Source organism: Mobula birostris, chromosome 31, assembly GCF_030028105.1.
Source record: "Mobula birostris isolate sMobBir1 chromosome 31, sMobBir1.hap1, whole genome shotgun sequence".
Lineage (NCBI taxonomy): Eukaryota > Metazoa > Chordata > Chondrichthyes > Myliobatiformes > Myliobatidae > Mobula > Mobula birostris.
Window position 1 is genome coordinate 31,519,612 of NC_092400.1, and position 13,596 is coordinate 31,533,207.

Sequence of the window (13,596 nt, forward strand, 5' to 3'; positions counted from 1 at the left end):
AGAAAACGAATCTCAATGTTCTATGTGGTGAAATACATGTAGTTTCATAATAAATGTACTTTGGCTCTGACCTTGTGTGGCATTTGACTGAGTGTGACTTCAAGATGCCCTGGTTAAACTAAGTCAACCAGCACCAAAGGGAAAACACACCAATGTCTGGAATCATATCTCACACAAAGGAGGGTGATTGTGGCTTCTGGATTTCGCCCACAGCAGCTTCAGGACCTTGCTCAGGTCAGTGTCCAAGGACAAACCACCTTCAGATGTGAGGTCAATGACCTTCCTTCCACCATGATGTCAGAAAGAGAGAGATTTACTGAGGACCACGAAACGTTCCACCTCATTCACAACTCCTCTGCAATGGAGTAACCCGATGGCATGCAGTACAGTGAAAAGGCAAAAAAATTACTGTAAATTACAAAAATAAATCAATAATATAATATGAGGAATAACAAGCAAGTATTCATGGATTCATGTGCCTTCCTGATGGTAATAACAAGAAGATATTTAGCAGTTGCAACATGCATAATCAACAAAATGCATTACATTCGTCACCCAAGATACTTCTACTGCACAGCTCACAATCACAGGGAATGGGAAGGATAAGAACAATAGATTCACTGGAACACATTACTGTATCTAAGTAGTCCACAATCTTGACTTGGAAACACATCAGTGGGTCTAGCACTGCCCCTTACTTTCCACCCCTCATTTTCTGACCCCCAAATTGGAAACCCTCAATTTTCATACTTCATTTTATAACCCCCACTTTCTGCTCTTTATTTTGCCCCTCGCTTCCACACTTTGGTTTCTAAGCCTTGCTCTCTGCCCCTTAAAGATCAGGAAGTGTGAGTTACGAAGTAAATAAATAAAAGATTGTACCTCCCCCATTTCAAATCGGAATCCAGTTTGATGGTGTTGGCACTGTTCTTTTTAGTTGAGGACGGGGTTGGGGTTTGATGTTGTAGTTGTTTTTTCTGCGAGGGAAGGGGTAGGGGTGTTTGGGGTTTTTGATGTTCTGGCTGTCGTCTTCCGGGTGGGCAATCTGTTTGTTTTTTTTTGTGTGAGGGAGGGGTTGGGGGAGTTGGGGGTCTGCGAGTTATATTTCTCTATCGACTCCCACAGTTTTTCTGTATTCCTTGTCTATCTGGAGAAGACGAATATCAGAGTTGTATTGTACATGCATACTTTGACAATAAAAATGAACTTTTGAACCTTCGATTATCACTACCTTAGGAAAAAATAAGGTACTGTTCTTGGACCATTTAGAAATCTAACGGTGGAGGAGAAGAAGCTGGTTTTGAATCATTGAGTGTGAGTTTTCAGGCTCCCTTGATTCCTCCCGATGGTAGTAATGTGAAGTGGGTGTGACTTGGATGGTGGGAGTCCTTACTGATGAAGGTCATCTTCTTGAGGCACTGCCTTTTGAAGATGTCCTCGATGGTAGGGAGGGCTATGTCTGTCATGGAGCTGGCAGAGTGCACAACCCTCTGTACCCCTTGCGATCCTGTGCACTGGAGGTGCCATATCAGGCTGTGATGTAGCCAGTCATAATGCTCCCCACTGTACATCTACAGAAATTTGCAAGTCTTCGGTGACATACCAACTCTCCTCAGACTCCTAACGAAGTAGGGCAACTGACATTCCTTCTTTAAGTTCAAGTTCAAGTTTAATTGTCATTCAACCATACGTGAATATCCATTAACACAGACAAATGAAACAGCGTTGCTCTGGGGTCAAAGTGCAAAACACAACACCAACAGTCACACACATCACAAGACACATATATCGTATATAAGGTATCAGTAAAATAAAGTAACACACAAAAGATATATAGTCCAAGACTCTGGGTCTATGAATGTTGCAGAAACCTGCAGTCAACCACAATACTTCTGCTGAGCGAACATTGTGATTGCATCATTGTGTTAGCCTCGGATGGATCTTCCAAGATGTTGATGCCCAAGAACTTGAAGATGCTCAACTTTTGCACCGTTGGCTCCTCAATGAGAACTGGTGTTTGTTCTCCTGACCTCCCCTTCCAGACGTCAATGATAAATGTTCCTTCTTATGGAGCTTTTCAGCTTTACTTGTGTTCCTGGACGTCCTATATTTTAGTTATTCAGAATAAGTCAGTCAAATATGGACAGTTACTATCATGTGGCTTTAGCAAGCTACTAAACTCTGATGGCAAGGTAATATATCATGAGAAAATTGCACAAATACAGGATGAGATAGATCAGTACAGCAGAGAACGTCTGAATTCTTCAGGAATGGAAACTCTGACACCATGTGCGTGAGTCCTTAAGGCAACGATGATTGGCTGTTATTTTAGCTTTTTCTTCTTATGGGCCTTTGGCAATCTAGGATGGCATATCTGTAGGGAAATTTCTGAGAATGTGGGAACTTCTCTTTCACATATTTATCATCTTATTTCAGTTTTTCTGACAACTTCAGAGGGCATTTTGTCCAGAGTTCAGTCCAGCTTTTAGAGCATTCCCAACATCCTATGTCCAGAATTATTTCTCCGTAACCTATTCTTTCAAATGTCCATCATCTTCACCTCCCCTCCCACCGCCAGCTTGACCGATTCTCCCACACCCACCTCACCAGGGATAAAGTATGGTAGCCAACTATTCTACAGCACATCTTTGAGGTTGCTGAGAAACCCGTGTGGTGTCTACAGAGACAGCTCCTGAGATCAGCAAGAAACCCAGGTTGTTTGGAGCCGTGAGTGAGCAGTACTAATGCTACAGTACTCTGCCCCCTCGATTCCAAGCCTAAAGCATTGTTGAAGGAGCCACTGATGCAAGGCTAGCAGTAAATGTGACCAGGCTATTTTATTTTCAGGCATCACAGCAGCAGACATGCCTTGTTCTCATTGCTACCATCAGGAAGGAGGTACTAGAGCCTGAAGGTACACACTCAATGATTCAGGAACAGCTTCTTCCCCTCTGCCATCCGATATCCGAATGAACATTGGACCCATAAACACTACCTCACTACCTTTTTATTTTTTTGCACTACTTTTTTAATTTAACTATTTAATATACCTACTGTAATTCACTGATTTTTTATTACTAAGTATTGCATTGTACTGCTGCTGCAAAGACAACGAATTCCACGACATATGCTGGTGATAATAAATCTGACTCTGATTATTCTTACTCCCCAGTTGTACATGCATGCTTTCCTTCGGACGTCACTATGAAAGACGTAAAATCTACTCCCTCCAAAGGTGCAGTCCGGTGAATTGAATGTTATAAAATATCCAGCTCACTCTAGTTGTCATCATTTACTCTGCATTCAGAAATTGGATGGCAGGGGGGAAGAAGCTGTTCCTGAATCGTCGAGTGTGTGCCTTCAGGCTTTTGCACCTCCACCCTGATGGTAGCAATGAGAAGAGGGCGTGTCCTGGGTTTTTGGGGTGTTTAATGATGGTTTCCAGTACTTCAGGGATTTGATTTGCACGTAAAATTATCTAGTAACCTGAAATAAAATTGCAAGCCATTGTTAATACAATATGAATGTTTTTGAATGAAGAAACATATGAAAGTAACAATTTTGAACTCATACAATTATCCTATTACAAACTGACAAAATATTTCTGTGTTTTGTGTTCTCATAGCACGATGTACTCATTTGTTTGTCATGTTCCATTGTGTAAATGGCTCTGCTGTGTTTTATTTAGCCTGAGCCTTCTGATGAATGGTATCTTTATACCACCATCCTCTGACATCATTGTCACCCTGGCATAACTCACTCTTTGTGTTTGTTTTGTTTTCCATATGATGTTCTCTATTGTCCATTTTGCTTTTGATACTAACTGCTTCTATCTTAGTTGTTCTGTGAGATTTATTTCATTTACTCACAATGATAGTTACCCTGTTCTCATTGTTCCCCTTCCCTTTTATGTTTGCATTTTGATAGCTCTTAGGGCAAACTGCAATTTGCTTATGAATCAAATTGTATTCATTGATTTGTGTATCCCAATATCCTTGTATCTATTGATCTACAGTATTGTCCATTGATCATCTTGTATGTCATCAATATGTGCACATTTTCCTTTGTGATATTTACATCTATGTGCTGATGTCATACATTTCCTATCATTATGTACTTTAGTGAGGTCCTCATAATTTCTCCCAATCCCTTATCTGTATTCCCATCTTCTGTTACCTGCAGCCCTACATTCCCACAATTGCCACAGAAGCATATCCCTAATATTACTCCTTCAGATGTATATATTCCTGATATTTTCTCTGGGTTGTGTTGTATTTGTCCAGTAATTTATTCTTTATGTTGATGCATCAATTTGTCTGTTTTCTAGCTTTGTCCCCACTCATGTATCATCCTGAGTGTTCAGTTGTATACATTCTTTTCCAGGTAGTGTACATAGGTACCACGGCCTGTAAGAGTAAATTTTTAGGTGCTGTCATTATTCTGATATTTTCTTTTTGTTGATTCTTTTATTATATATTCCTAGCATTAGTGGTGATGTGCATATTCCCAACGTTATTTCTAATGTTTATAGAAAATACTATTAATTGACCTTCTTGGAGAATGCATATATTTCTGGTGAAGTCAGACAAGTATGCAAACTTACGTTGAGGTTTCATATTTAAAGAGAAAATTGAGGTTCTAGATGTAAATTAATTCTTTTCAAAATATCTTAGCAATGTATATTCATCACAACACCCTTTAACGTTTATATTTACATGAGGCATGGTAAAATATTCCCGTCACCTTTATAGTTATACTATTTCCTACAGATCACGTTTTTTTTCTCTCTCCGTGTTTCCCTCTATATTCCTGTAAATTAGTTCTAAATTTATCAGTTCTCCTCATGGATTACTCTCTCGAGGTAATTTTTCTTGCTACCTTGATACCTCTAACATCAGGTATCTCTTATAGATGGTTTCTCCTCGAAGGCCGTTATTTTGTTGATAGAACCACCCTGCTATATATGTATCTTTCTCTATGGATTGCTCTTATTTTTGCAATGGATTTAAGACAATTCCATTGGGAAATGGGAGTAATGCATCTTTGTTCTATCTCCATAGGACTGATGACCAAATATCTGTGGGCGTCTCCTTCCAGTTTATACTTCCTCTTGGATGGCTCATCATCTTGTAATAGCCCCCTCAGTGGAGTTCGCTGAGTCTATGTCCTTACAGATTCCTCCGTCTGTTGTTTCTCCCCACTAGAAAGAATCGTTCTCTTTAGCAGATTAATGGAGGAGTCACTGCGCTGTTTTTTTTCTCTTTTCACATCGAGACTCAACGAGAATCATGGATTTGGTCCCCAGCTCCCATGAAACCAGTAGATACCATACCAAAGGTAACGCCCAGCTTCGCTGGAGCGCCCCGAGCCGACAGCAACAGCGCCCCCTATGGGTTTATCCGCCCGCTGCCGTGGATTGCCCCCCTGTGCGCGCCGCCGTGCGTGACGCGGTGCATTTTGGGGACAGTCCCTCATCTGTCCAATATGGCGTCAGTGTGAGCGCTGACGGGTGCTGGTGTGAAGCGGAGTCGGTCGGCCTGTCAGTGAGTGAGGCACCAAGTCCTAGCCCCGTCCCAGCAGCCGGCTGCAACCCTTCCCGCCCCCGCTCCGCCTGCACGTTTTCTCGAGGGGTTGACGGCGTCGGTTTCTCTCTCTTCACCCCCTGCCCTCGTCCTGCTGGGGGGACCGAGGAGAACCGTGGGTTGCAATGGCGGCGGCGGAGGCTTGAGGAGGCAGCGCGCTGTCCGTGTGTTGGCGCCTGTCCTCGGGAGCCATGGCAGTGGCGGCCGCGGCGGCGGCGGCGGCAGCCGACTCGGCCCAGTGGCTCTCGGTGAAGGAGGAGACCCTCTTTCTACATGACGGGTTGATCAGAGTGACCGATCTGGTAGAGCTGCCAACTGAGATCGGGGTTTCAGCCGAGCCCGGGGAGAATGAACAGGAGGTGAGCTACCTGACCTGTATTTATTGCCTGCGCGTTTAACGCGGAGCTCGGACCAGGGAGGGAGTCGGTCTAACGGCTGACCATCCTTGTTCGTTCCGTGCTGCCAGCCACTCTCGGGGCTTTGACGCAGTCTTGTCGCTGCGAACAAAATGGGAGTCAATTATTGTCATTAACAAAACACTGGTTTTGAGGAGCTTGAAGCGGAATGTCAGATCATCTTATGCTGGTGTGAAAGCTGTAAACTATAGCCGATGACGGTTCATAATATATTCTGGGTCATTATGGGAAATATGAGCTTCAATGCGGTTGACAGACCCCCGCCCCTTTCATTCAAACCTTTGGAGGGATGGAGCTGCTTTTGATTGAACTCCTGCTGACTGAGACCCCTCCCCAAGTTAAAACGGTTTGAGGATCTAGGCTGTAACACTCGCTAATGTATAAGAAGAGTGGCTACATGATTGGGCAGAATGGAGCAGAACGAGCAGGTCAGAGAATCTGAAGTGTATATTGAAAATATTTATCGATGCAAACAACCAAACATCTGATATGTATGTTTTAAGTCGCTCTCAAATTAAATCCTATCGACCCTGTCGTTTTGTAAATACGTTGATAAATCAACGTTTCTGTTTACGTTTTACGGTTTTCTTTGACCATTTCGTTCCTTCAAGTTATGAAGGGGAATTAGTTTGGGTAGTCGTACTCTCAAGTAAAATGTATAGAGTAGAGTTAGAAGAAAAATAATTACGTTTATGGAATTTTTAATTGCTTCACGCGAGGTTCGAGTTTCATCCACAAAAGTCAAAGACAAATCAGAATCGCGTTTTGTTTTAGAGGACTAATTGCACGGAGATGAATGAATAAAATTAACTGGTATTTTGTAAATTCGATCCACGTAGCATCGCCGTTGTTTCGTTATCAAAAAGTAGATTTCATTAAAATAAACCCAGCCCATCACCGAGTTTATCAGTTGACTCAATGCAGTCATGTGTGATGTAAATAGATATACGCCAAGGCATTGGGGAACGAAAAAGTAAATATAAGTCTTACCGACTGAATGCGATTGCAAAGGGGACAGTAAACGTGAACGTTTAACACAACTTGCAAAGAATTACCTAACGTACTAAGGGAAATAATTTCTCTGAGCAAGAATAGAGGAATAAGATAAAAGATCTGAATAGTGATAATTTAACGTTGTATTTGAACGATGCACGGTATTATTAAATCTTTTACATTTGGAGAATTGTTTTGAAAATGAAATTGTACTGCATAAAGAATACAATGTAAGAATCCCTTCCAATGAGTCAGTAGAACTCAACTATGAAATTGGTTTAAGAGGCTGTGGGGACTGCAGTTTTTTTTTAAAAAAAGGCGTATCGTATGTTTTGAGTATAATGTTATGAATCTGCTGAACAGTTCAGAAATTTAAGTCTGACATTCAGGTGACAAACATTTCGTTTTTCAGAATTGAACCATGTGGTCGTGTATTAGGTTTGTGGTGTTTTGATTAGAGTTGGGACTTGTTTCTAGGTTTCTCAAAAGAAATGTCAGCTTTTCTTTCTGCTAGATCATGTGATCATATTTTAAGGCGAATCAAACTTTAAATGAAAATCAAAAGAAACTACAGAGAATAGAAATATACGTGTTTTTTTAAAAAAATAAGCAGTTCACAATAAGATAAGACAGCATTTGTAGAAAAAGAAAGTTACTGTTTAAGGTCAAAAATTCTTCTGGAAAGACAAACAATTAATATTTCAGATCAAAAACCCTGTGGGTGCCAGATCACAGTTTAAGTCAGCAGCTTTAGCAAACCCGGTGTCCAAAACATTAAACAGGAGTGCATTCCTGTCCAGAGAAATGTGCATTTTAATGTTTACATTAGCTGATAGAATCTTGAAGGAGATGTATTTGATTAAAAAGGTTGGAACTGGCTGTTTTGCAAAACGTGAAACTAGTGTCAAATATTTAATATGGTTTTTGCCAGTCTTCACAGGGTTTGCTGAATCATAGTGGCTAGTGGTGCTGTTCACTTCTTGGATAATATTTATTGGATTATCTGACACTTTGTTTTGTAGTCAGCTGTTCCACCTAAAAACATTTCGTATTCCTGAAAAATAAATACTATTCCCTCTGAAATTCTTCCCCTCTTTGATAGTGGAATTTACATTCTTTTGTTTCCAGTTTCTCTTGTACAGCTGCAAAACTGTTTCTGCATTAACTAACGAGAGTTAAGCAGGTTACTGTAGGTTATGAAAAAATTTCCATAGCTCTCCTATAAAATCTATCCTGTAAATGAAAGGAAATTTGTGAGATCAATGATTCTACCGCTTCTGTTTTATATTGTGTCTTAATATGGTTAACCTTTACTGTTCTGGGGCATGATATTTATTTGCTGTGCATTGGCTTTGGAACAATTCTCTGTTTACATCATTTTTGCACAGTATTTTTGATCCAATGATTATGGTACCTGCCTTCTCTGAAAATTATAAACAACAATATAGAAGCAGCCTTCTTTCTGAGAGATTCAGGTTCGTTTATTTATCACATACATTGAAAGCATACAGTGAAATGTGTTGTTTGTGTTTAAAAACCAATACAACTTGTGGAGATGCTGGGGGGGCAGGGCAGCCTACAAATTTTGCCTCACGTTTTGCTGTCAACATAGCATGCCCAACATGTTCAGAACAACAATGCAAGCAACGATAATAAAACAAGCTCGTTTCCCATTCTCCCATCCACTTACATCTAGACAGGCCTCTAACCCCAGGACGGGCCACCTCTGACCTCCCGTCCTTGGCCCTGGACTCTCCAACATCAGGTCCCCAGTCCCTGGTCCAGACCTCCTACTTCTGGACATGCAGACCCAAGGGCTTCAACCTCTGGACTCACCAGCTTCGGTCTTTGAACTTCAGGCTTCGACCCCTTGACTCGACATTTCCTGGCCATTCTCCTCCATCTTCGACCTCTGGACTTTGATCTCCAAACTTGCACAGACCTCCAACCCCAGGAGACTGACCAGGGGTGACTGGCCTTCAAGCCTCCTGTTCAACCAAGCCTTCAACCCCAGGACCTGTCAACCTGTGTGGGACGGGGGTGGGGGAGGGAATCACCAGCCCATGTCCTTGGGGGCTGCAGACTTCAGTCATTGACAATGGAGATTGCTGGTCTTTATTCTCAGTACCTCTCAACCTGACATCCATCGGACTGAATTAACACCAAGATGGAATCTGGCTTTGGATAATTTGGTTGCTCAATATTTCCAGCATCTGTAGAATCATTTGAGTTTTTGTTTAATTTGATGAGAAATTTTTCAAATGAACCTTGAAATGAGCATAATCAGAATTAAATTTAATGGTCTCTAATGCTTACAATGTTGGAAGATTGGTATTGTTCTGATAGGTCTGGCAAGGTGCAGTTCTATCATGCTTATAAAATTGGAAATTTACAGCCCAGGAGGAAACTGGGCAGTGGTGCCTGTTTCTCTTTAGCACAAAGTTTCCCAATCTGGAGTCCACAGACCCATTGGTCCATGGCATAGAAAAGGTTGGGAACCCCTGCTTCAGAAGAACAGTGATGCTTAATCCCAATCCCTATTTTTGTGTCCTTATGAATTCAGCATACTTCATCATCAATCCAACTGCCTTTTTTAAAGCTAAGCACAGTATCTGCTTCCACCATCTTCTTGGTTATTGAGTACAAAATCCTTGTAGCTGAGTGAAGGAAAAATTCCTTTGCATTTGGATTTTTAAAATATCTACCAAATTTTAATCTGTGACCTCAGGCTATTGATGTACATGTTGGCCAGAATTTCCATTAGAACCTCTCAATATCTTGAAGACTTCTGTTTAGTGCTCCAGGGAGATGAATTTATGATTCATCTTATTCAAAGTGCATCATCTATGCATCTTGTGTACATTTTGAAGTATGATGGCTGGATCTGACTACATTATTCCAACAGGGGCCTATCTAAAGATTTATAAAGTTGTGACATGAATTTCCAGTATTGCGCTGCAGTCGTATTGTCTGAGTTTTAGGCTTTTAAGGGCTGGACCTCTGGTAGTGAATTACTGCAGTGTGTGTTTGAATACTTGGTTTCAATTGGCTTAAACAGGACAGTGAAGATTGAATATTCCTTTGTGCCCTAATGGTGCAAATTAATTTTCTAGGTGCTGAGTATAAATTTTTTAGAGCTGTTACTCTTGTAATATGTGTAGTTGGTAAAGTGGCATGCCCACAAGTATATGGCTATAGAGTGGTTCTTTGTATGTATTTGTATGTAATCACCTCAAGTGCACTCTTTCAACTTGAGTTATTGTGCTGCCACTATAAATAAAAGACTGATTGTTATTTTTGTTTAATTAGCCTGTTGTTCCCGGATTGAAAAGGGTTTGGAGATGAGGTAGTGGGAGCTGGGTTGTACAAATGCCCAAGCTGTGTTTTCTGTAAATAGTTAGTGATTTAATTTGACACCATGCCGTGTCCATTTCTTGGAAGTATTTGCCTAATGTGCTATATCTTCTCCAAGCAATAAACATTTTAATGACCTCATTTTGTTGAAGTCCAGATTAATATCGGCATTTCTTTGCCTTTTGAGAAGGTGTGGTAAGCAGCTACCTAGAATTTAGACAATTGTTCTGATGAAAATACTCTTGCTGTATAGGATATTCTCTAGTTTACTGTTAAGATTATCTTGTGTTGTGTTTTGGTTTGTGGGAACTTGTATGCAAAATAGCTGTCTCATTACTCACTATGTGTCATTGAATGTGCCTCAAAAAGTACTTCATGAATTGTAAAGTGGTGTGGGAAACCTGGAGGTTGGTATAAATAAGCACGTATTATTCTTTCTAGCTGACATTTTTGTAGCCAGTTTAAACCAATATAATTACATTTTAAAAATTTACTCCTATCCTATAATTATTGTTCTGATTATTTTTATTAACTTTAAAAAAGCATGAATTCCTATTGAAAATATGCTTGCCATATTTATACTAAACACAAAATACTCTGCAGATGCTGGGGTCAAAGCAACACTCACAACACGCTGGAGGAACTCAGCAGGTCAGGCAGCATCTGTGGAAATGATCAGTCGACGTTTCGGGCCGGAACCCTTCGTCAGGTCTGTAGGGGGAAGGGAAAGAGGCCCTATAAAGAAGATGGGGGGAGGATGGGAAGGGAAGCTTCCAGCCTTCTCCTTCTACCCTCCCCCCCACCTTCTTTATAGGGCCTCTGCCCCTTCCCCCTACAGTCCTGACGAAGAGTTCCGGCCCGAAACGTCGACTGATCGTTTCCATGGATGCTGCCCAGCCTGCTGAGTTCCTCCAGCATGTTGTGAGTGTTCCATATTTATACTAGATTTTCATGCTAATTTGTCATTGTAATTTGCAGCGGAGACATTGAACATGCTGATACAATAATGAAATGTAACTGTTTTTCTTCTGACTTGAATTCCAATAGTCTTCTTCCATTGCAAAAGTAGGATGTGTCTCATTATTTGTGCTTCTTTAATTAGTCACTAGGTATACTTACCGAAAATAATGTCCTTGTTCATGACCTAACCTTATCATTCCTTTTGAGTGATGCTGTTTGGAGCTGTTGGATTTTATCCCAGATTTTCCCTTTCAAGGCAATTAAGCAGTTCAGTTTAGAAGCTGCAGGTAAAGAATTATTTTACCCACTTCCTGCCAAACAATATTATTAATTCACTGTGCAAGAGTTTGGTCAAAATTGAAGGCTCATAATATTTTGGCAGTAAGTGGGTAAAATAATTCCTATATACTTTAGAAAGGTGGTGGAGTGGAGATGCTTTTCTATCAAAGGAGGTGTAAAGCACTGCTGCCCTCCTCTGCACTTGGGCAAGGTGTAGCACCTGCTTAGTGCCTGCCCCCCCCCCCCCGGAATCAGGGTCATGTGAAGCCACGGGAGCAGGTGGTGGATGGTCGTATGAGCAGTTGGTGCACATCACAAGTCCTGGTTATATGACCACTAACGCTAGGCAGACAATCCTGAAGAGTATTGGTAACGGCTGGGGTCACCCATCTTGTAAAGACACTGCCCAGAAGAAGGCAATGGCAAACCAATTCTGTAGAAAAATTTTCAAGGGGGAACAATCATGGTCACGGAAAGACCATGATCACCCACATCATATCACACAGCACATGATGATATATTTTAAACAGCAAAGTTTCATTTTTATTCAATATTGCAGCCTTTTGAGGCATCTTAATGTTGTTATTCTTGGGCAGAAGGACCCGGTGGCATCCATCTGCCCTCCAGTATTTCTATGTGGTTTCTGATCCAAGTATTACTAGTAGTTGAATTAGGTATTTGCTGAATAGTATCAGTAGGGTTTTACTGAGTTACTGAAACCCATGGAGTAATATTTATTTGGTATTTTATTCTGAGATATGGCTTCTGTTAATGGGAATGTTTATTTTATTATTAAAGGAAAATATACCTATGAGGGTTTCAAAAAACCTTATCATTTTAACTTGCCTCTGAATCAGAAGATTGTAGATCCAAGTCCTAATCTGGAATTATAACATAAAATTTTAGACTGATGATCTAGTGTTGTGCTGCAACTTTGGAGGCATCATGATTTGTATCAGATGTTGAAAACTCATCCAAAAGCAATATCTGGTATGCTTGGAACATTGCTGGACTATCAGATTTTCTGGGCTATTGGATGATATTTTATCAATACGCCTTCACTTTTAATTCACTCATTTTAAAGATATTCCACAGTAACATTTCAGTGAATCCCTGGCAAGTTTCAAGGGGGAGAGAGGCAGTACATGAGTTTAAAGGAAGTGTGCGAATTGAACGAAAGCAGAGGGTGGAAACCAGAACTCCACTGAGTGAATGGGGAGCAAGGCAAGCATTACCTGCTTAGCTAGATGACGAACCATCAGTTTCCAAATAGTGGGAAAATGGATTATTGGTGGTTATTGGTGAACTCAGTCCCCTGGGAAGACAACATCGATGAAGCTCATGAGTGCAAGTTAACCGAGTGCAAGTTAACCAAGTATGCAGAGTTAAGATCAGAGTGCAGAGACCGAGAGTGGAAGGTCTCATGCTATCCATTCGAAGTAGGCTGCTGTGGGTTTATTGCGTTCACTCTCCAGAAGTGGCTGCGTGACCTTGGCTTCACTAGAAGAGAGATCAAGTCAACCAGCAGGGCTGTAGCTGAGGCAGCAGAGACAGGATCAGCATGGGTGTGGACCAAGTATGTCCAGGGGGGCAGATAGTCAGACAGTGTATACATATCTTGCAAACTCTTCATTAGTTGCATAGACACCGGAAGAGTAGACTATCTGTTGGATGGAAGTGACCAACAACTCTGATAGAGGCAGATGCCAAGTTTTTAAGCTCACCAGTGGGAGGTGGTGCTTTAGCACTGCTGGCCCACCACCTCGAGGGAGTCTTGATCATAAGCGGGCCGAAACTCCTGAAGACAGGTGGCAGATCAACTGATGATCCCACTGGTGATAGCACAGGACAGTTAACATCTTAATCCACGTGTATTTTGTAACTCTTGGAGTTTTGCTGTTTACTGCAGATGGTAAAAATGTAAATAAAACAAAGTGCTGGAAGTACTCAGCAGGTTGGTTGGCATCTGAGAGAGAAAAAGTCAATACATGCTTGGATGCAAAAATTACTAT

At 41.2% G+C, this 13,596-nt stretch overlaps 1 protein-coding gene across 10 annotated transcripts in view; it reads left to right on the forward strand.

The window, feature by feature from the left end:
• Nucleotides 1–5,306: 5,306 nt before the first annotated feature.
• Nucleotides 5,307–13,596, forward strand: part of LOC140190944 (probable E3 ubiquitin-protein ligase HECTD4) — a 292,655-nt gene continuing 284,365 nt past the window's right edge. For 7 of the 10 annotated variants that reach the window (XM_072247923.1, XM_072247928.1, XM_072247925.1 and 4 more), the window contains exon 1: nucleotides 5,308–5,941. In XM_072247923.1, the coding sequence (XP_072104024.1) occupies nucleotides 5,774–5,941 (168 nt within the window). In that variant the 5' untranslated portion in view covers nucleotides 5,308–5,773. Of the gene's footprint in view, nucleotides 5,942–13,596 lie in introns of all 10 variants that reach the window. The other 3 variants (XM_072247927.1, XM_072247930.1, XM_072247924.1) reach the window with 1 other exon arrangement.